The following is a 25,402-nucleotide window of genomic DNA, read 5'->3' on the forward strand; positions in this document are numbered from 1 at the left end:
GTAATTACTGTTTCGACTTTTTGGACAAAGTACTATATATGCATATTATTTCTAATATCAGCATTACAGTTTTTTATTTTAAATGTATGTAAGTCTTGAAAGAAAGTTTACTAATATAAATAGATTAGGCTAGATTACGCATATTAATATTTTTTGAGTCGTGAATAACCAGTAAGCTTTGATCAGATGACCAGGTTCATGCCTTTATGCCGCCCACAGGAGAGCTTTTTCCATGTTTCCTTACCAATAAAATATAGGCAGATGCGCTGTTAAAATATGCCCCTCCAGAAAAATTTGTTACAGAAACGTGATTTTTTTTTCTGAACGACTTGAACTTTACATTAATATAGTGGGAATATTACGTAAATAATTCGAATACAGATATTGCACACTGCTACATTCAAAATACACCAGTAAACTTAAAATTTATTTCATCATTTGAAAGAGCTCTTATAATAGTAATAGATCTTTGTTAGGTTGATGATTCAGCTGTCTATTGTATATTATCATTTTAAGCTTAGGACCATATATTTTTCTTGGGGGGTTTTAAAATGGTTACTTGCTCAGCACAACGGCTTAATATGCAGGAATGTCTGGTGGTTCAGGTGTGCCATAGACAATGTATACGCTTACGTCAGTAATTGGCCTCTATACATGCAGCTTCCATTAACACGCTTTACATATGTGATGGGGGATACTAAGAAGAATAAAAGCCACAATACGTTGCTGGAACAAGTCACAATTGATGCACAAATTGGAAATGAAAACTTGGCGACGTTTCGGTCTGTTTGAGCACTTATGGAGCCGCAACTTAATGATTAAAGATGGACGGAAATGTAGTTCAGTTTCCATTCACAGTTTATAGACTAGTTGTAAACGGGTATACTGTATTGGTCACTCTTCGCGCAGTTATTTTTTTCTTTTTGGAAACAGTACAAGATAGCCAGTTATATTAAGGGAAGAGTAATTATTTCATACGAACCTCTAGGTTCTTAGGCACTAGAATCAACGTTGAATTGTCGTATAGTAAGTTATATACTTTGGAAAACGCTGGAATTAAGTCTTTTCTCCATTATATATTACTCCAGGAATGTTGTGTTGTAATTTAAGAAGAATTTTGCCAACGTATTCTCATTAAATTTAATGACTTGCTTAGAATTGACAAGGGCTTCGCTTAGCGTCGTTTTCTGTTTAGATGCTCCAACACAACGCCATGATCCATTATTGGTTTGTTTTGAAAGGCAACAAGGTGTCAGCAGGTCTTGTGGCACAAATACATAGCAGAACTATCCTTTATTTGGATATTTCGCCCACTGGTGAGCTTTTTCAGTATCATGACTTGAAAAAACTCACCCGTGAATGAAACATTGCCTAAATAAAGGGGGCATGTCACCTTCACCTCACCACTCGAGGACACTAATCCAGGGGTGGGCAATTATTTTGACTGTCGGCCCACATTAGTGTAAATAAGCACCCCGGCCCGCACACTTTTCTCGATGTAAAACTGTAATGTTTAATAATAGCTCAGATACGTATATTCTCTTTGTGCATTGAAAATATTGAAAATGCGAGAAATTCTAAAATGTTGAAGTCTGGCATTGTGTCCGTTGTCATGCTGAGTACTGCTTCAAGGTGCTCATCGGTCATTGCAGATCTAACCTTTGATTTGTTCAGTTTCATTACAGAAAATGTCTGCTCCCATACGTATATTGACTTAAACATTACAAACGCCCTTTGAGCACGAGTTTTTAATTTTGGAGACGCTCTCGAACTGGTAAGCGTCAGTGTCTGGAATTACTTCAAAAGCAATGGATCACATTACAGGTCAGTAGGCTTGAGATGAGAGTCAGGTGGAACTTTACCAGCATAAGCTGAGACAGATGAGGAGACTTTCGACGTATCATTTTTTATCATTTGTGAAGTCTTGGAATCGCCGAGTAAATTCAGTAGGTAAAGCAAGTAGTAACAAAGAATAGCCTCTGAGGTTTTCCTTACAAAGTTGAAAAATGAGGTAACCGCTTGTTTTTTTCCTTGTAATGTAACTCATGAGCAGAGTCCTCTTCCTTGCGATTTTGAATTGAAATCGTTCATACTGTCTACGATATCAACGACACACGCAAAATCAGAGAGCCACGTCATATCATTCAGCCGAAAATAAAACTAAAATACATATATAATGTCAGTGGTTGTATTCATTGTATCAAGTGTTGACAGGTCTTGCTGCGATGACTGCCCAACACTCGCACTTTATTACTATGTAATAAAGTCAAATTTAATTACGTATCTCAAATTGGGCATTATTAATAATGGGTCTGTCCCATGGCCAAGCCCAGCCATGGGACAGGCCCGTGTCAAGAGACACATGTCCTGCCTCCTGACGAATAAAACAACAATCTTAAACTGGAGACAATAAATTTTACGAAAATGCCGGATGGAGTGGCGGGCAGGATGTGACCTACGGGCCGTGTTTTGCACACTTCTCTTTATCTCTAAAATGAGGCTGAGTGTACATACACCAAAAAATATAAACATCTTAGTGCGTACACCCGTACCGTGACTTTATTATCAACTGTGAATGAATACTACACCATGCTGCGTGATGGTAGTATGTATACATGTACTACCATCAGCCAGGCTGAGGGACTGACCACCTCAAATACTATTTCTCAAAGTTGGATGGACTGATTACATTATCTTCATTTCACTACTGCACCTGCAGCCTTTGTATTTGATTGAAGAAGTCTACTGTGTAGGCGAAACGTTTCAACAATAAAGATACCCAACTGCTGCACATGTGTCTTAATTATCAACTTGTTGGTATTTTATACTACTTTTAACGTGGGGAAAAGGAGCCGGGAGGAAAGTAAACGAATGAAGTGATGGAGTAGGTAGATGGAGAGTACCGAAGAAGAAGAAAAAGAAGAAGAGAAAATTATATATATAAAAAAGAAAGCTTATGGTTTATCCAAAAACGAAGAGAGAAAAACCAAAAGTGCAAGAGCGTGGAAAAACTTTAGAAAGTGAGAGAAGAACCAAAAACTAACGTTTAAGGCTGAGCAAAGAAGTTGAGCGAGAGTTTGAGAATAATTACAGCACAAGAGAAGTCACAACCCAAACATCTACAGTCACATAAGAGGGAAGATGAGAGTAAAAGACCAGGTAGTAAATCTGAAGAAATAAGGAGGAGAGCTCACGAGAAACAATGAAATTTATGAGAAGTTGAACAAACTGTTTAAAACAGGTCTTCTTAGTAGAAACAAAATTAACACCAGAGAATCAGAGAGAAATGGTACACCCCTGGGTACTGCTTACCATACACATATCAAAGGAAGAGGTGTAAAAGTTGAGTGAGCCGGGTACAGCAGAAGGGGACCCGACAGTGTCACCATTGATTCTGCAAGAGGGAGCAGAAGGACAGTTTGAACCATCAGATTATGTCTACAGGAATCAATGGATATGGGACAATTACTAGAGATGTGGAAGACAGTAAATGTAGTCCCAATATCTAAGAAGGTATCACTGACGTGCATACTACGTAAAATACTAGAGAAAATAATCAGGAGAGTGGTAGACACTTCTGAAGACGTCGTTTCATGATGAAATTAAGACACATGTGCAACATCTGGGTATCTTTATTGTAGACGTTTCACCATCCAGTGGCTTTATCAATACGAATTATAGGACATAGCTTAAAGACAGTAGGACTATATACAGAAGATGAGGTAATCAGTCCCTCAACCTAGGAGTAGGTGCGAAGAGCACCATAGTCGTGGAGATTCTGACCACTTCTTGCACAACGTCGTTTCATAAACAGTAACCAGCACGGATTTAGAGATGGCAAAATTTGCCTTACAAACCTGCTGGGGTGTAATGACTCAGAAACAGAAGTGAGGCAGATGACTGGGCGGATTGCATATTCTTAGATTGCATTGAGAGCATTTGATGCTTTACATACCAGGAACAGGTAGAAATAACGGAAGATGTACGACAGCGGATCAAAGAGTACCTTATAGAAATGAGACATAAATGTCAGAATGGGAAACTAACAAATGGGATTCCGCAAGGATCGGCATTTTGATCAGTACCGTTTTCTGATGTATGTGGATGACATACAAGCAGAGATAGTATCCCTTTTTGCAGATGGGATAGAGGGGATAGAGGGTGCAAACCTCACTCAAGGAGAGAGACCTAGGAGTGAGCATACTGCCAAAGATATCGCCAGATACACACATCAGTCAAACCTTTGCAGTGAATGTACATTTGGCCAGTCAAAGAGCACCTTCCAGAGATCTTAATAGTCTTTCGCTTCTCTATATTCAGTATATGTTAGCCTTATCTTAGAGCATGCAGCACTGTTATGGAACGCTGGTAAAGCATGTTAAGAAACAGGGAAAGGTGCAAAGCCATGCGACAGGACTAGTCTCAGAGCCAAGGGGAATGAGCTATGAGGAGAGACTTAAGGAACTGAAGCTGACGACATTAGCGGATAGAAGAAGCAGGGAAGACATGATAACGACATATAAAATGCTCAGAGGGCTTGATAAGGTGAACAAGGATAGACTGTTATAGAAACGAGGAACAGGTACAAGAGGACAAGTTGGAAACTAAAGGCACAGATAAGCACAGAGATGTCAGGAAGTATTACCTCATCCTGAAGGTGGTCAGAAAGTGAAATGACCTAGACAGAGTAGTAGTGAAGGGAAGCCCTATAAACCATTTTAGAAATAGGTTTGACAGGTCCACAAGATTGTGAAGGATTAAATCTGCCCAGGCAGGGCTAGGAACTGACTCTAGACGTCTACAACCACAAATAGGTGAGTACACATACACATACATGTTAAAGAAGTGGTTGACTTGGCGTTTACCTTGCATCGGTTCCGGGAGTCACTGCCCCCGCGGCCCGGTCAAAGACCAGGCCTCCTGGTTGTTGGATTCAGCTACCAGACTGTTAGTGCCACCGCATGCTGTCCCAGCGTATGCACCACAGCTCGGCTGATCAGGAACTGATTTGAGGAACTTATCAAGTTCCCTCTTGAAGTCAGCCAGAGGTTTATCGATAATTCTCCTTATTCATGAAGGGCATTAAAAAACTGAATTCCCATTACACTTGATTATTCTCTTAATGTCTTCATCGTACTCCTGCTTTTCATTGGAGGCATTTTGCACCATCTGCCAAATCTCTGGCATTCATATGGAGTGATTGTGGTGTGCAGGTTTATGCCAATCCCTCCAGGATTTTCCAGGTGTACATTAGGATGTTCATTTCTCTCCTACGTTCCACTAAGTGCAACTCAAAAGGGACTTCAAGCATTCCTAGTAGTTCGGTCGCTTGACTGAATTTATCCTGGTAGTGAAGGTTCTCTGTATTGTTTTTAGCTCTGCAGTCTCTCCTGCCCTGTTGATGGCCGTTAGTATACAACAGTATTCCAGTTAAGAGAGAACAAGTGTTCGATGAGCATCATCATTGATTCGGCATCACTTGTTTTAAATGTTCTAGTTATCCAGCCTATCAATTTCCTTGCGGCAGCGATAGCAACATTAATGTGATCCTTGAATGTGAGATCCTCTGACATGGTCACTCCTGAGTATCTCACATTGAACTTCAGCTCTGCTGAATGATTCTAGTCGGTCATGTACTCCGTTTCAGTCTTTATTGTTTAATTTTCTCCATAGCGGAGCAACTGAAATTTGTACTAAATGAATATCACATTGTAGTTTGTGGCCCACTGGAAAACTTGGTTTATATCAGCGTGAAGGTTCGTTGTGTTAATGGATGACAGTCTCAGAAAGTGTAGTATCATTAGCAAAGGATAATACGGCACTTGGTTAGTGTCCTTGTCTGTGTCAAGGAAGTGGCTGTTGGAGTCAGTTCAAACAAGTGCAAGGTTATAAAATTTGGGGAAGTAGATGGGAGAAAAAGACGGAAAACAGTTGGTAAGTGGGGTACTACAGGTATTAATGAAAGAAAAGGATCTAAGAGTAAGCATCACACCGAACATATTGCCGGAAGAGCACATAAACCATATGATTGAAGCAACCTATGTCAGGTTAGTGGTTCTCAGACTAGCCTTCAGGAATCTGTACACAGCTGGTGCTGCATATTGTACACGTACAACATGCAGCACCAGCTTGGAGTCCCCGCCTGATTTAGCATGTTCTTGACCTTGATAATGTGTAAAAGACTGCAAGCAGATTTGTCCCGAAGCTAAGAGGGGATGTTTTATAAGGTAATATTAGAGGAACTGCATTTGACCACCCTGGAAGAGGGAAGAGCAAAGGACGACAAAATTACTAAGTCCAAAATTCTCAGAAGCAGATCAAGAGATATTTGGTTGTGCAATAACCAGGCACAAAGGATTATAGATGAAAGTCACAGGGATGTTAGGAAGTACTTTTTTAATTTCAGGGTAGTAGGAAAGGGGAATGAACTAAATTGTGAAGTGGTTACCTGTAGGTTAACTGTAGACAGTTTCTATGGTCATCGCTCTCGCGGCCGGTCTCAGACTAGACCTTCTGGTTGCTGGCCAGATCGACCAGGCTGCTGGTGCTGGCTGCACACAAAACAGTGTATACAACACAGCCCGGTTGGTCAGGAGCTAACTTGAATTTATCACGTTACCTCTTGAAGGCGGGCCAAAGGCCTGTTGGTATTTCCCCTGATGCATGAAGGGAAGGTGTTGAAGAATCTTAGTTCCTGTAAATTCATTGAGTTGCCTCTTAGTACCTTTGATGAGTTTCGAGAGTCTTACTAGTCTCGGAGTCCGGCCATGGGTCAGGCTCGTCTGGCGCTCAGTGAGCCTACGCTTTTTTTCAGAACATTTTGCACCGTCTACAGACCCTCTTGCTTTCGTGGGGGGAGGGGGTGATTTCAGTATACAGATATGGAATCAATCCCTCCAGAATTTTATAAGTGTATATTATGATGTATCATTCTCGCTTATGTTCTAAGGAGTTTAGTTTGAGAGACTTCAAGTGGTTCCAGTAATTTAGGTGTTTGACTCAATTTTTACGGGCAATGACGATTCGGAATTTTACTGTTAGTATACAGCAGTATTTCAGCCTAGAGAGAACAAGTGGCTTGAGGAGCATCTCTCGTGTTGAAGGTTCTAGTTATCCAACCTATCTTTGTCCTTTCGACTTTGATAATAACATTGTTGTGATCATTAAATGGGAGAACTTCTGATATCGCTCTTAAGTATCTCCTAAGTATCTCCACTCTATTGAGTGACTGAGTTCGTTTTATACTCCGTTTCAGTTTTGACTTCGTAGGCTTATCCATAGTGGAGTAGCTGAAATTTGTCCTCATTGAACTTTATATTATTGTCAGTTTCTCACTGGGAGATTTAATACATATCAGCTTAGAGGTTTGATGTGCCCTCAGTTTACCTGGAGAGAGTTCCAGGGGTCAACGCCCCCGCGGCCCGGTCTGTGACCAGGCCTACTGGTGGATTAGAGCCTGATCAACCAGGCTGTTACTGCTGGCTGCACGCAATCCAACGTACGAGCCACAGCCCGGCTGGTCAGGTACCGACTTTAGGTGCTTGTCCAGTGCCTGCTTGAAGACAGCCAGGGGTCTATTGGTAATCCCCCTTATGTATGCTGGGAGGCAGTTAAAATCGAAAGAAATCAGTCAGGAATCGCGGGAAGAACTAAAAGCCATAAATGAAATCGAAAGAAACCCAAAGTATTTCTTTTATTATGCCAAATCAAAGTCGAGAACAACATCCAGTATTGGGCCCCTACTTAAACAAGATGGGTCTTACACAGATGACAGCAAGGAAATGAGTGAGCTACTCAAGTCCCAGTATGACTCAGGTTTTAGCAAGCCCCTAACCAGACTGAGAGTCGAAGATTAAAATGAATTTTTTTTATGAGAGAGCCACAGAATTTGGTTAACACAAGCCTATCTGATGTTATCCTGACGGCAAATGACTTCGAACAGGCGATAAATGACATGCCCATGCATTCTGCCCCAGGGCCAGACTCATGGAACTCCGTGTTCATCAAGAACTGCAAGAAGCCCCTATCACGAGCTTTTACCATCTTATGGAGAGGGAGCATGGACACGGGGGTCGTCCCACAGTTACTAAAAACAACAGACAGCCCCACTCCACAAAGGGGGCAGTAAAGCAATAGCAAAGAACTACAGACCGATAGTACTAACATCCAATATCATAAAAATCTTTGACAGGGTCCTAAGAAGCAAGATCGCCACCCATCTAGATACCCATCAATTACACAACCCAGGGCAACATGGGTTTAGAGCAGGTCGCTCCTGTCTGTCTCAACTACTGGATCACTACGACAAGGTCCTAGATGCACTAGAAGACAAAAAGAATGCAGATGTAATATACACAGACTTTGCAAAAGCCTTCGACAAGTGTGACCATGGCGTAATAGCGCACAAAATGCGTGCTAAAGGAATAAAAGGAAAAGTTGGTAGACGGATCTATAATTTCCTCACAAACAGAACACAAAGAGTAGTAGTCAACAGAGTAAAGTCTGAGGCGGCTAAGGTGAAAAGCTCTGTTCCACAAGGCACAGTACTCGCTCCCTTCTTGTGAACAATAAAAGTGATGCATCAAAGGAAGGCATATAAAGGGTCTAGACCACACCTCACCATCATATCCCACAACAAAGCAATACATGACACGCGACTCAAGAAAGAGAACACTGCGCATCAGGTGTTGCTTTGTTGTGGGATGTAATGGTGAGGTATGGTCTAGACCCTTTATATGTCTTCCTTTGATGCATCACTTTTATTGTTCCTTGATAATGTGAGTAGTCACGAATGCGCTTGGAATTTCATTATTATTTCACAGTGGTTGTTTTGCATATTCTGAAATCACCTGTTTACTGTGATCTTATTGCATATATATATATATATATATATATATATATATATATATATATATATATATATATATATATATATATATATATATATATATATATATATATATATATATATATATATATATATATATATATATATATATATATATATATATATATATATATATATATATATATATATATATATATATCTTTCTTTCAACGCACTAGCCGTATCCCACTGAGGTGGGGTGGCCCAAAAGGAAAAACGAAAGACTCTCCTTTTAAATTTAGTAATATAAAATGGAGAAGGGGTTACTAGCCCCTTGCTCCCGGCATTTTAGTCGCCTCTTACAACACGCATGGCTTACGGAGGAAGAATTCTGTTCCACTTCCCCATGGAGAAAAGAGGAAATAAACAAGAATACGAACTAGAAAGAAAATAGAAGAAAACCCAGAGGGGTGTGTAAATATATGCTTGTACATGTATGTGTAGTGTGACCTAAGTGTAAGTAGAAGTAGCAAGACGTACCTGAAATCTTGCATATTTATGAGACAGACAAAAGACGCCAGCAATCCTACCATCATGTAAAACAATTACAGGCTTTCGTTTTACACTCACTTGGCAGGACGGTAGTACCTCCCTGGGTGGTTGCTGTCTACCAACCTACTACCTATAATATATATATATTTATTTATTATCACACCGGCCGATTCCCACCAAGGCAGGGTGGCCCGAAAAAGAAAAACTTTCACCATCATTCACTCCATCACTGTCTTGCCAGAAGGGTGCTTTACACTACAGTTTTTAAACTGCAACATTAACACCCCTCCTTCAGAGTGCAGGCACTGTACTTCCCATCTCCAGGACTCAAGTCCGGTCTGCCGGTTTCCCTGAATCCCTTCATAAATGTTACTTTGCTCACACTCCAACAGCACGTCAAGTATTAAAAACCATTTGTCTCCATTCACTCCTATCAAACACGCTCACGCATGCCTGCTGGAAGTCCAAGCCCCTCGCACACAAAACCTCCTTTACCCCCTCCCTCCAACCCTTCCTAGGCCGACCCCTACCCCGCCTTCCTTCCACTACAGACTGATACACTCTTGAAGTCATTCTGTTTCGCTCCATTCTCTCTACATGTCCGAACCACCTCAACAACCCTTCCTCAGCCCTCTGGACAACAGTTTTGGTAATCCCGCACCTCCTCCTAACTTCCAAACTACGAATTCTCTGCATTATATTCACACCACACATTGCCCTCAGACATGACATCTCCACTGCCTCCAGCCTTCTCCTCGCTGCAACATTCATCACCCACGCTTCACACCCATATAAGAGCGTTGGTAAAACTATACTCTCATACATTCCCCTCTTTGCCTCCAAGGACAAAGTTCTTTGTCTCCACAGACTCCTAAGTGCACCACTCACTCTTTTTCCCTCATCAATTCTATGATTCACCTCATCTTTCATAGACCCATCCGCTGACACGTCCACTCCCAAATATCTGAATACGTTCACCTCCTCCATACTCTCTCCCTCCAATCTGATATTCAATCTTTCATCACCTAATCTTTTTGTTATCCTCATAACCTTACTCTTTCCTGTATTCACCTTTAATTTTCTTCTTTTGCACACCCTACCAAATTCATCCACCAATCTCTGCAACTTCTCTTCAGAATCTCCCAAGAGCACAGTGTCATCAGCAAAGAGCAGCTGTGACAACTCCCACTTTGTGTGTGATTCTTTATCTTTTAACTCCACGCCTCTTGCCAAGACCCTCGCATTTCCTTCTCTTACAACCCCATCTATAAATATATTAAACAACCACGGTGACATCACACATCCTTGTCTAAGGCCTACTTTTACTGGGAAAAAATTTCCCTCTTTCCTACATACTCTAACTTGAGCCTCACTATCCTCGTAAAAACTCTTCACTGCTTTCAGTAACCTACCTCCTACACCATACACTTGCAACATCTGCCACATTGCCCCCCTATCCACCCTGTCATACGCCTTTTCCAAATCCATAAATGCCACAAAGACCTCTTTAGCCTTATCTAAATACTGTTCACTTATATGTTTCACTGTAAACACCTGGTCCACACACCCCCTACCTTTCCTAAAGCCTCCTTGTTCATCTGCTATCCTATTCTCCGTCTTACTCTTAATTCTTTCAATTATAACTCTACCATACACTTTACCAGGTACACTCAACAGACTTATCCCCCTATAATTTTTGCACTCTCTTTTATCCCCTTTGCCTTTATACAAAGGAACTATGCATGCTCTCTGCCAATCCCTAGGTACCTTACCCTCTTCCATACATTTATTAAACATTTGCACCAACCACTCCAAAACTATATCCCCACCTGCTTTTAACATTTCTATCTTTATCCCATCAATCCCGGCTGCCTTACCCCCTTTCATTTTACCTACTGCCTCACGAACTTCCCCCACACTCACAACTGGCTCTTCCTCACTCCTACAAGATGTTATTCCTCCTTGCCCTATACACGAAATCACAGCTTCCCTATCTTCATCAACATTTAACAATTCCTCAAAATATTCCTTCCATCTTCCCAATACCTCTAACTCTCCATTTAATAACTCTCCTCTCCTATTTTTAACTGACAAATCCATTTGTTCTCTAGGCTTTCTTAACTTGTTAATCTCACTCCAAAACTTTTTCTTATTTTCAACAAAATTTGTTGATAACATCTCACCCACTCTCTCATTTGCTCTCTTTTTACATTGCTTCACCACTCTCTTAACCTCTCTCTTTTTCTCCATATACTCTTCCCTCCTTGCATCACTTCTACTTTGTAAAAACTTCTCATATGCTAACTTTTTCTCCCTTACTACTCTCTTTACATCATCATTCCACCAATCGCTCCTCTTCCCTCCTGCACCCACTTTCCTGTAACCACAAACTTCTGCTGAACACTCTAACACTACATTTTTAAACCTACCCCATACCTCTTCGACCCCATTGCCTATGCTCTCATTAGCCCATCTATCCTCCAATAGCTGTTTATATCTTACCCTAACTGCCTCCTCTTTTAGTTTATAAACCTTCACCTCTCTCTTCCCTGATGCTTCTATTCTCCTTGTATCCCATCTACCTTTTACTCTCAGTGTAGCTACAACTAGAAAGTGATCTGATATATCTGTGGCCCCTCTATAAACATGTACATCCTGAAGTCTACTCAACAGTCTTTTATCTACCAATACATAATCCAACAAACTACTGTCATTTCGCCCTACATCATATCGTGTATACTTATTTATCCTCTTTTTCTTAAAATATGTATTACCTATAACTAAACCCCTTTCTATACAAAGTTCAATCAAAGGGCTCCCATTATCATTTACACCTGGCACCCCAAACTTACCTACCACACCCTCTCTAAAAGTTTCTCCTACTTTAGCATTCAAGTCCCCTACCACAATTACTTTCTCACTTGGTTCAAAGGCTCCTATACATTCACTTAACATCTCCCAAAATCTCTCTCTCTCCTCTGCATTCCTCTCTTCTCCAGGTGCATACACGCTTATTATGACCCACTTCTCGCATCCAACCTTTACTTTAATCCACATAATTCTTGAATATATGTCGTGCCGAATAGGCAGAACTTGCGATCTTGGATTAAATAACAACGTTCATCTTGCCATATAGGACAAGTGAAAATTTGTGTATGCAATAATTTCGCCAAAATCATTCTGAACCTAACGAAAAAAATATATTTCACTGTGTTTGTTTAGTATTAAATTATTGTAAACAAATCTAAAATATATATAGTTGGGTTAGGCTAAAATAAATTGCTCTTGTTATAATAAGGTTAGGTAAGTTTTCTAAGATTCTTTTGGTGCAAAATTAAATTTTTTTACATCAACATTAATGAAAAAAAAAATCTTTAAACGTATAAGAGAAAATTTTAGAAAGGACTTAATTTTAAATGAGTTTTTGCTAATTGACCAGTTTTACATATTCGGCACGACATATATATATATATACGCCCCAGCTCTTTGGAGCTGGATGAGATTTTCGCCTTATAATCGGTGATACATACGTAACAACATGTACCGTATATGCCACCTTTATATCAACAATGTATCTCTTAAATCTTCTGTGCCATATTATGTAATACTATATATATATATATATATATATATATATATATATATATATATATATATATATATATATATATGTATACAATATATATATATATATATATATATATATATATATATATATATATATATATATATATATATATATAATATATATATATATATATATATATATATATATATATATATATATATATTATATATATATATATATATATATATATATTATTTATTTATTTTATTATCACACTGGCCGATTCCCACCAAGGCAGGGTGGCCCGAAAAAGAAAAACTTTCACCATCATTCACTCCATCACTGTCTTGCCAGAAGGGTGCTTTACACTACAGTTTTTAAACTGCAACATTAACACCCCTCCTTCAGAGTGCAGGCACTGTACTTCCCATTTCCAGGACTCAAGTCCGGCCTGCCGGTTTCCCTGAACCCCTTCATAAATGTTACTTTGCTCACACTCCAACAGCACGTCAAGTATTAAAAACCATTTGTCTCCATTCACTCCTATCAAACACGCTCACGCATGCCTGCTGGAAGTCCAAGCCCCTCGCACACAAAACCTCCTTTACCCCGTCTCTCCAACCTTTCCTAGGCCGACCCCTACCCCGCCTTCCTTCCACTACAGACTGATACACTCTTGAAGTCATTCTGTTTCGCTCCATTCTCTCTACATGTCCGAACCACCTCAACAACCCTTCCTCAGCCCTCTGGACAACAGTTTTGGTAATCCCTCACCTCCTCCTAACTTCCAAACTACGAATTCTCTGCATTATATTCACACCACACATTGCTCTCAGACATGACATCTCCACTGCCTCCAGCCTTCTCCTCGCTGCAACATTCATCACCCATGCTTCACACCCATATAAGAGCGTTGGTAAAACTATACTCTCATACATTCCCCTTTTTGCCTCCAAGGACAAAGTTCTTTGTCTCCACAGACTCCTAAGTGCACCACTCACTCTTTTCCCCTCATCAATTCTATGATTCACCTCATCTTTCATAGACCCATCCGCTGACACGTCCACTCCCAAATATCTGAATACATTCACCTCCTCCATACTCTCTCTCTCCAATCTGATATTCAATCTTTCATCACCTAATCTTTTTGTTATCCTCATAACCTTACTCTTTCCTGTATTCACCTTTAATTTTCTTCTTTTGCACACCCTACCAAATTCATCCACCAATCTCTGCAACTTCTCTTCAGAATCTCCCAAGAGCACAGTGTCATCAGCAAAGAGCAGCTGTGACAACTCCCACTTTGTGTGTGATTCTTTATCTTTTAACTCCACGCCTCTTGCCAAGACCCTCGCATTTACTTCTCTTACAACCCCATCTATAAATATATTAAACAACCACGGTGACATCACACATCCTTGTCTAAGGCCTACTTTTACTGGGAAATAATTTCCCTCTTTCCTACATACTCTAACTTGAGCCTCACTATCCTCGTAAAAACTCTTCACTGCTTTCAGTAACCTACCTCCTACACCATACACTTGCAACATCTGCCACATCGCCCCCCTATCCACCCTGTCATACGCCTTTTCCAAATCCATAAATGCCACAAAGACCTCTTTAGCCTTATCTAAATACTGTTCACTTATATGTTTCACTGTAAACACCTGGTCCACACACCCCCTACCTTTCCTAAAGCCTCCTTGTTCATCTGCTATCCTATTCTCCGTCTTACTCTTAATTCTTTCAATAATAACTCTACCATACACTTTACCAGGTATACTCAGCAGACTTATCCCCCTATAATTTTTGCACTCTCTTTTATCCCCTTTGCCTTTATACAAAGGAACTATGCATGCTCTCTGCCAATCCCTAGGTACTTTACCCTCTTCTATACATTTATTAAATAATTGCACCAACCACTCCAAAACTATATCCCCACCTGCTTTTAACATTTCTATCTTTATCCCATCAATCCCGGCTGCCTTACCCCTTTTCATTTTACCTACTGCCTCACGAACTTCCCCCACACTCTCAACTGGCTCTTCCTCACTCCTACAAGACATTATTCCTCCTTGTCCTATACACGAAATCACAGCTTCCCTATCTTCATCAACATTTAACAATTCCTCAAAATATTCCCTCCATCTTCCCAGTACCTCTAACTCTCCATTTAATAACTCTCCTCTCCTATTTTTAACTGACAAATCCATTTGTTCTCTAGGCTTTCTTAACTTGTTAATCTCACTCCAAAACTTTTTCTTATTTTCAACAAAATTTGTTGATAACATCTCACCCACTCTCTCATTTGCTCTCTTTTTACATTGCTTCACCACTCTCTTAACCTCTCTCTTTTTCTCCATATACTCTTCCCTCCTTGCATCACTTCTACTTTGTAAAAACTTCTCATATGCTAACTTTTTCTCCCTTACTACTCTCTTTACAACATCATTCCACCAATCGCTCCTCTTCCCACAAACCACAAACTTCTGCTGAACACTCTAACACTACATTTTTAAACCTACCCCATACCTCTTCGACCCCATTACCTATGCTCTCATTAGCCCATCTATCCTCGAATAGCTGTTTATATCTTACCCTAACTGCCTCCTCTTTTAGTTTATAAACCTTCACCTCTCTCTTCCCTGATGCTTCTATTCTCCTTGTATCCCATCTACCTTTTACTTTCAGTGTAGCTACAACTAGAAAGTGATCTGATATATCTGTGGCCCCTCTATAAACATGTACATCCTGAAGTCTACTCAACAGTCTTTTATCTACCAATACATAATCCAACAAACTACTGTCATTTCGCCCAACATCATATCTTGTATACTTATTTATCCTCTTTTTCTTAAAATATGTATTACCTATAACTAAACCCCTTTCTATACAAAGTTCAATCAAAGGGCTCCCATTATCATTTACACCTGGCACCCCAAACTTACCTACCACACCCTCTCTAAAAGTTTCTCCTACTTTAGCATTCAGGTCCCCTACCACAATTACTCTCTCACTTGGTTCAAAGGCTCCTATACATTCACTTAACATCTCCCAAAATCTCTCTCTCTCCTCTACATTCCTCTCTTCTCCAGGTGCATACACGCTTATTATGACCCACTTTTCGCATCCAACCTTTACTTTAATCCACATAATTCTTGAATTTACGCATTCATATTCTCTTTTCTCCTTCCATAACTGATCATTTAACATTACTGCTACCCCTTCCTTTGCTCTAACTCTCTCAGATACTCCAGATTTAATCCCATTTATTTCCCCCCACTGAAACTCCCCTACCCCTTTCAGCTTTGTTTCGCTTAGGGCCAGGACATCCAACTTCTTTTCATTCATAACATCAGCAATCATCTGTTTCTTGTCATCCGCACTACATCCACGCACATTTAAGCATCCCAATTTTATAAAGTTTTTCTTCTTCTCTTTTTTAGTAAATGTCTACAGGAGAAGGGGTTACTAGCCCATTGCTCCCGGCATTTTAGTCGCCTCATACGACACGCATGGCTTACGAAAGAAAGATTCTTATATATATATATATATATATATATATATATATATATATATATATATATATATGTCGTGCCAAATAGGCAAAACTTGCGATCTTGGCTTAAATAGCAACGCTGATCTTGCCATATAGGACAAGTGAAAATTTGTGTATACAATAATTTCGCCAAAATCATTCTGAACCTAACAAAAAAAATGTATTTGATTGTGTTCGTTTAGCATTAAATTATTGTAAACGCATTTAAAATATATTTAGTTGGGTTAGGCTAAAAAAAATTGTTCTTGTTATAATAAGGTTAGGTAAGTTTTCTAAGATTCTTTTGGTGCAAAATTAAAATTTTTTACATTAACATTAATGAAAAAAATATATCTTTAAACATATAAGAGACAATTTTCAAAAGGTCTTAATTTTAAATGAGTTCTTGCTAATTGACCAGTTTTACATATTCGGCACGACATATATATATATATATATATATATATATATATGTGTGTGTGTGTGTGTGTGTGTGTGTGTGTGTGTGTGTGTGTGTGTGTGTGTGTGTGTGTGTGTGTGTGTGTGTGTGTGTGTGTGTGTGTGTGTGTCGTGCCGAATAGGCAGAACTTGCGATCCTGGCTTAAATAGCAACGCTCATCTTGCTATATAGGACAAGTGAAAATTTGTGTATGCAATAATTTCGTCAAATTTATTCTGAACCTAACGAAAAATATATATTTCATTGTGTTTGTTTAGTATTAAATTATTGTAAACAAATCTAAAATATATTTAGTTGGGTTAAACTAAAATAAATATATATATATATATATATATATATATATATATATATATATATATATATATATATATATATATATATATATATATATATATATATATATATATATATATATATATATATATATATATATATATATAATATTGCCCCAGTGCTAGTCATCCCCACTCATTGCTCGGTACACTCGTTGCTTTCCTGCTTTTCAGTAGGGGTATTTTGTAACATCATATATGATCCTCTTGCTCTCATTGTGAGTAATCTCAATGTTTACATTTAGATACAATCCTTTCAGTTTCGTTTAGGTGTAAATTACGTATCTGTCTCGCCTGATTTCCAGTGATTTCAGGCATTCCCAATATTTCATTGAAAATATATAGTGAAATATTTTCCATGCATGGTAGTGATATTAGTCAGTGGCTACGCAGTTGCTCAAATTAGTATTGTAGCGTGGTAAAAATATAGGTCAGGAATTTTTATCGAATGGTTACTAGAATATGCAAATTTGTCTCTAGTAAAGTTTGCATAAAATTTAAAATCTGTAATTTTGTATAAAAATATGTCGATTCCCAGTTTCTGGACCTATTATGTGCCTCTGTAACCTTTTGAACTGATACTAACACCTTTGGTATGGGGTGACTGCCACCCACACCATGATTATGGGGTGACTGCTGCCTGCACCATGAGCTGGTGATCCTGCCTGTACCATAAGTATGAGATACTGCCTGCACCATGAGTAAGGGATGCTGCCTGCACCATGGTTATCAAACTAATTAACGATGATGCCTTCATAAAACAAAACAAAACATAAGCGCTTGTTCATTCCAGCAGGCACCACCTTCCAGACAGCCCTCCTGACTCCAGCTCTGAGCCTTACTCTCCCCTGGAGCATCCTAACCTCTCCCCACGTGAGTATACCCTCCCCGGCATTACCCTAACTTTTCTCAATGTGAGTACCTTCCACAAGACTCCCTAACCTCACTAGCACCCTAACCTTTCCCCAAGTGAGTATGCCTTTCCCGGTATTACCTTAACTTCTTTCAATGCGAGTACCTCCCACAGGTCTCCTTAACCTCACCAGCATGCTAACCTCTTCCCACATGAGTATACCTTCCCTGGCATTACCTTAACTTCTCTCAATGTGAGTACCTCCCACAGGGCTCCCTAACCTCACTAGCATGCCAATCTCTCCCAAGTGAGCATACGTTTCCCAGAACTATTCTGATATCTTCCTATTTACGTATACTTCCCCAGGGTCCATCGTAACCTTTCTTCACACAAGTACACCTCCTCTGTTACTTAATATTTAGTTTATATACAACCTTGGTTCCCTTCAATTTTATTCTCTCTCTTACCTTCTTGCCTCACCCCCTCTCCCTCCTTGTCTCCCTCTTTTTATTTCCGAGGCCGTCCTGTGAATACGGTGTTGTTGATATTCCCTGCAGGTGCTGTGGCGCGCCTTAACCAGGTTCCTGTCACTGGGTGTTCCACCTTCACTGTACCTCCTGTTTCTCCTCTGGTGCCTCTAGAGTATTATTATTATTATTATAATCAAGGGGGAAGCACTAAACCCGTAGGATTATACAGCGCCTATGGGGGGATGGAAGGCATTCAGGCTTAATTCAGGGAACTGGAGCACAGATCCAATTCCCTAGATCAAGAGCCCCTCACCAGCGTCAAGGAGCCTTCCTTGAGGGGCCTCTAGAGTAAATGCTGCACCTCCCCTCCCCCGCTCTCTCTCTCTCTCTCTCTCTCTCTCTCTCTCTCTCTCTCTCTCTTTTTTTTTTTTTTTTTTTTTTTTTTTTTTTTTTTTTTTTTTTTTTTTTTTTTTTTTTTTTTTTTTTTTTTTTAAACAGGGTTTGACAAGGTTAAGGATCCCTAGCTTTATTGACAAGCTATTTACAGGTTAAGGATTCCTAACTTTATTGGCAAGCTAAGAGCTGTTACCTACATCAGCTCATTTGAAAGCACCTTTTTTATAGTGTAATACTTGCTTTTCTCTCATCTTAGTCACACATTCAGTAATTTGAACACGTTCTATGCTACTAGTTGAGCGCATGTTTTCTCTTGTATAAAAGTACGTAGTTGGTGTTGGCATCATTATATTTTTATCAGTTTATGTGTTTTTGTTGTATTTAAAAATAAAACTGTTTTATGTAAATGTTGTAGCGTTCATAAAATCTGATAATTCATCTTGATTTCACTTACAGACCAGAAAGTTGGCGGTATTTCCGATATCTACACGGGTCCTCCTGGCGGTGGTGGCGCCAACATGATGACATTCCCTTACCCAGTGATGCAGTCACTACCTCACCAGACCAACCCCAACCACAACCCCAGCACCCACAACCCTAGCTCTCACAACTCCTTGCAGGCTAACCCAGGCTTGGGGTACCAGCAACCCATCATGCTGGGTGGCTCTCACCTCAGCGGGTCGTCGGTACCGGCTGCAGGAGGCTTAGGGACGACTCCTTCGTCAGTGTACGGGACCCAGGGTGTTATGAGCCAGGGAACCACATCTGGAGGCGCTACTATTACTTCTTCTGCTGCTGGGGCAGCAAGCGTGGCTGCAGCTAAGAAGAGGAAAATGAATGAGTCTGGTGGCCTCGGTCCTATGGTCAACATTAAGCAGGAACCAGGTAGGAGTTTCGGCACCCCCCTTCTCTCATACACACGTACGTACATGGACACAGAAGTTACCAGAGAGAATGATTACGATATACAAAATCTTAAGAGGAATTGATAGGTAAAAATGGGACAGTGTTTGAATTAAAAGAACCACGATCAAGAGGACACAGGTCAACGAAGCTGAAGACACAGATGAGTCATAGGGATGTAAGAAAGTATTTATGTAGTCTCAGAGTGGTTGAAAAGTGGAATAATTTAGATAAGACAGTATATAATGAGGCCTAAGAGGTCAGGAATCAGTGATGCCGATCACAGTAAATTCAGGTGACGGGGCCAGGAGCTGAGTACTGACTAGCAAACAAAAATGGATGAGTACACATGTACATGCAAACACTCATATATATATATATATATATATATATATATATATATATATATATATATATATATATATATATATATATATACGTCTATATATATATATATTATATATATATATATATATATATATATATATATATATATATTATATATATATATATATATATATATATATGTATATATGTATATACATATATATATATGTATGCATATATATATATGTATATATATATATATATATATATATATATAATTATGTATATAATATATATAATGTATGTATATATATATTGTATATATATATAATGTATATATGTATATATATATATATGTAATATGTATATATATGTTATATATATATATAATTTATAATATATATATATAATATATATTTTTTTTTTCAACAAGTCGGCCGTCTCCCACCGAGGCAGGGTGACCCAAAAAAGAAAGAAAATCCTCAAAAAGAAAATACTTTCATCATCATTCAACACTTTCACCACACTCACACATTATCACTGCTTTTGCAGAGGTTCTCAGAATACAACAGTTTAGAAGCATATAAGTATAAAGATACACAACATATCCCTCCAAACTGCCAATATCCCAAACCCCTCCTTTAAAGTGCAGGCATTGTACTTCCCATTTCCAGGACTCAAGTCCGACTATATGAAAATAACCGGTTTCCCTGAATCCTTTCACTAAATATTACCCTGCTCACACTCCAACAGATCGTCAGGTCCCAAGTATCATTCGTCTCCATTCACTCCTATCTAACACGCTCATGCACGCTTGCTGGAAGTCCAAGCCCCTCGCCCACAAAACCTCCTTTACCCCCTCTTTCCAACTTTTTCGAGGACGACCCCTACCCCTCTTTCCTTCCCCTATAGATTTATATGCTTTCCATGTCATTCTACTTTGATCCATTCTCTCTAAATGACCAAGCCACCTCAACAACCCCTCTTCTGCCCTCTGACTAATGCTTTTATTAACTCCACACCTTCTCCTAATTTCCACACTCCGAATTTTCTGCATAATATTTACACCACACATTGCCCTTAGACAGGACATCTCCACTGCCTCCAACCGTCTCCTCGCTGCTGCATTTACCACCCAAGCTTCACATCCATATAAGAGTGTTGGTACTACTATACTTTCATACATTCACTTCTTTGCCTCCATAGATAACGTTTTCTGACTCCACATATACCTCAACGCACCACTCACCTTTTTTCCCTCATCAATTCTATGATTAACCTCATCCTTCATAAATCCATCCGCCGACACGTCAACTCCCAAGTATCTGAAAACATTCACTTCTTCCATACTCCTCCTCCCCAATTTGATATCCAATTTTTCTTTATCTAAATCATTTGATACCCTCATCACCTTACCCTTTTCTATGTTCACTTTCAACTTTCTACCTTTACACACATTCTCAAACTCATCCACTAACCTTTGCAATTTTTCTTTAGAATCTCCCATAAGCACAGTATCATCAGCAAAAAGTAACTGTGTCAATTCCCATTTTGAATTTGATTCCCCATAATTTAATCCCACCCCTCTCCCGAACACCCTAGCATTTACTTCCTTTACAACCCCATCTATAAATATATTAAACAACCATGGTGACATTACACATCCCTGTCTAAGACCTACTTTTACCGGGAAGTATTCTCCCTCCCTAACCTGAGCCTCACTATCCTCATAAAAGCTCTTTACAGCATTTAGTAACTTACCACCTATTCCATAAACTTGCAACATCTGCCACATTGCTCCTCTATCCACTCTATCATATGCCTTTTCTAAATCCATAAATGCAATAAAAACTTCCCTACCTTTATCTAAATACTGTTCACATATATGCTTCAATGTAAACACTTGATCTACACATCCCCTACCCACTCTGAAGCCTCCTTGCTCATCCGCAATTCTACATTCTGTCTTACCTCTAATTCTTTCAATTATAACTCTACCGTATACTTTTCCTGGTATACTCAGTAAACTTATTCCTCTATAATTTTTACAATCTCTTTTGTCCCCTTTCCCTTTATATAAAGGGACTATACATGCTCTCCGCCAATCCCTAGGTACCTTCCCCTCTTTCATACATTTATTAAACAAAAGTACCAACCACTCAAACACTATATCCCCCCCTGCTTTTAACATTTCTGTCATGATCCCATCAGTTCCAGCTGCTTTACCCCCTTTCATTCTACGTAATGCCTCACGTACCTCCACCACACTTACATTTCGCTCTTCTTCACTCCTAAAAGATGGTATACCTCCCTGGCCAGTGCATGAAATTACCGCCTCCCTTTCTTCCTCAACATTTAAAAGTTCCTCAAAATATTCTCGCCATCTACCTAATACCTCCCTCTCCCCATCTACTAACTCCCCTACTCTGTTTTTAATGGACAAATCCATACTTTCCCTAGGCTTTCTTAACTTGTTTAACTCACTCCAAAATTTTTTCTTATTTTCATTAAAATTTCTTGACAGTGCCTCTCCCACTCTTTCATCTGCTCTCCTTTTGCACTCTCTCACCACTCTCTTCACCTTTCTTTTACTCTCCATATACTCTGCTCTTCTTATAACACTTCTGCTTTGTAAAAACCTCTCATTAGCTACCTTTTTCTCTTTTATCACACCCTTTACTTCATCATTCCACCAATCACTCCTCTTTCCTCCTGCCCCCACCCTCCTATAACCACAAACTTCTGCCCCACATTCTAATACTGCATTTTTAAAACTATTCCAACCCTCTTCAACCCCCCCACTACTCATCTTTGCACTAGCCCACCGTTCTGCCAATAGTCGCTTATATCTCGCCTGAACTTCCTCCTCCCTTAGTTTATACACTTTCACCTCCCTCTTACTTGTTGCCACCTTCCTCTTTTCCCATCTACCTCTTACTCTAACTGTAGCTACAACTAAATAATGATCCGATATATCAGTTGCCCCTCTATAAACATGTACATCCTGGAGCCTACCCATCAACCTTTTATCCACCAATACATAATCTAACAAACTACTTTCATTACGTGCTACATCATACCTTGTATATTTATTTATCCTCTTTTTCATAAAATATGTATTACTTATTACCAAATTTCTTTCTACACATAGCTCAATTAAAGGCTCCCCATTTACATTTACCCCTGTCACCCCAAATTTACCTACTACTCCCTCCATAACATTTTTACCCACTTTAGCATTGAAATCCCCAACCACCATTACTCTCACACTTGATTCAAAACTCCCCACGCATTCACTCAACATTTCCCAGAATCTCTCTCTCTCCTCTACACTTCTTTCTTCTCCAGGTGCATACACGCTTACTATAACCCACTTTTCACATCCAATCTTTATTTTACTCCACATAATCCTTGAATTTATGCATTTGTAGTCCCTCTTTTCCTGCCATAGCTTATCCTTCAACATTATTGCTACTTCTTCTTTAGCTCTAACTCTATTTGAAACCCCTGACCTAATCCCATTTATTCCTCTCCATTGAAACTCTCCCACCCCCTTCAGCTTTGTTTCACTTAAAGCCAGGACATCCGGTTTCTTCTCATTCATAACATCCACAATCATCTCTTTCTTATCATTTGCACAACATCCACGCACATTCAGACTTCCCACTTTGACAATTTTCTTCTTCTTATTCTTTTTAGTAATCTTTACAGGAAAAGGGGTTACTAGCCCATTGTTCCCGGCATTTTAGTTGACTTTTACAACACGCATGGCTTACGGAGGAAAGATTCTTATTCCACTTCCCCATGGATATAAAAGGAAAAGTAATAAGACCAAGAACTATTAAGATAAAATCAAAGAAAACTCATATGAGTGTGTATAAATAAACGTGTACATGTATGTGTAGTGTGACCTAAGTGTAAGTAGAAGTAGCAAGACGTACCTGTAATCTTGCATATTTATGAGACAGACAAAAGACACCAGCAATCCTACCATCATGTAAAACAATTACAGGCTTTCGTTTCACACTCACTTGGCAGGACGGTAGTACCTCCCTGGGTGGTTGCTGTCTACCAACCTACTACCTATAATATATATATTATAATATATATATATATATATATATATATATATATATGTGTGTGTGTGTGTGTGTGTGTGTGTGTGTGTGTGTGTGTGTGTGTGTGTGTGTGTGTGTGTGTGTGTGTGTGTGTGTGTGTGTGTGTGTGTGGATCTGACTATTATATGCACTGACCCAGAGACTTGAAAGATACTATCATCGCTAGTGACTACAGGTATCCTTACCACAACACAAACCTCTCCGCCGCTACAGGCTCTGGAATATATAAATAATAATAATTTTATTTCAGTATGATAAATGTTTATACAAAGGAGTATAAAAATTGAGTGTAGCGTTATAACATTTAATTAAGAAACGTTTCGCCTACTGGGGCTGAAAGTCTTCAGCTGGTGAACATTTAATGAAATGTTCTTCGTGTTACAGTTGTGTCATTATTCCAAGTTAGTCGGTATTGTAGTATAGGCTATATACATTTGGTTTCATATTTGTATTGCCTTTTTACTCATTTCTGCAATTACGGCCTCCAGTTTCCATATTTCCTTGATAATATGTCTCGCTGAGATATCTGACCAGCACTGTGTGAACACTTACAGAGAATTCCTCACTAACTCAGCTATTCATTTTCACCCTCTGAGTCTAAACAAATGCTTCGTATTTCCGACGTTAACAATGTGTTATAAACCCAAGACTGTTAGTGATACTCAGATTACCCACATACTTCAGTATTTGTTCGGGAAAGAGCGAGTAAGCTTGCTATATTTAGCTTCTAGAGCGGTACTATAAATTCCTACTAAGGGCCTGCTAAATACAGCTTGTGCGTGTGGTGGCCTGACGCTTGACTAGGCTTCTCTCTCTCATTAAATATTCTCCACCTGTAATATTTGAAGCTCGTGCTCCTATTTTTTTTATCATTGATCGACTGGCAGTGCTTTAGAATACAGCGTATAATTAACATGAAGTAACTGTGATACTTGCCTTTCATGGATTGTTAGCTTTAATAAGACGCTGATGAATAGGAACAAAACTTATTGGTGTTAGTATACAGAGTTAACATGTATTATTAGGCCGACACTAGATATGGATCACTGTAGCTGTCT

At 39.2% G+C, this 25,402-nt stretch overlaps 1 protein-coding gene across 8 annotated transcripts in view; it reads left to right on the forward strand.

Moving 5' to 3' along the window:
* LOC128690775 (myelin regulatory factor-like protein) overlaps positions 1-25,402 on the forward strand; it is a 300,340-nt gene that overhangs the window by 203,766 nt on the left and 71,172 nt on the right. For 5 of the 8 annotated variants that reach the window (XM_070088399.1, XM_070088404.1, XM_070088401.1 and 2 more), the window contains 2 exons: positions 18,071-18,150; positions 19,453-19,881. In XM_070088399.1, the coding sequence (XP_069944500.1) occupies positions 18,071-18,150; positions 19,453-19,881 (509 nt within the window). The remainder of the gene's footprint in view (positions 1-18,070; positions 18,151-19,452; positions 19,882-25,402) is intronic. The other 3 variants (XM_070088405.1, XM_070088400.1, XM_070088406.1) reach the window with 1 other exon arrangement.

The sequence above is a fragment of the Cherax quadricarinatus genome, chromosome 24 (assembly GCF_038502225.1).
Source record: "Cherax quadricarinatus isolate ZL_2023a chromosome 24, ASM3850222v1, whole genome shotgun sequence".
Taxonomy (NCBI): domain Eukaryota; kingdom Metazoa; phylum Arthropoda; class Malacostraca; order Decapoda; family Parastacidae; genus Cherax; species Cherax quadricarinatus.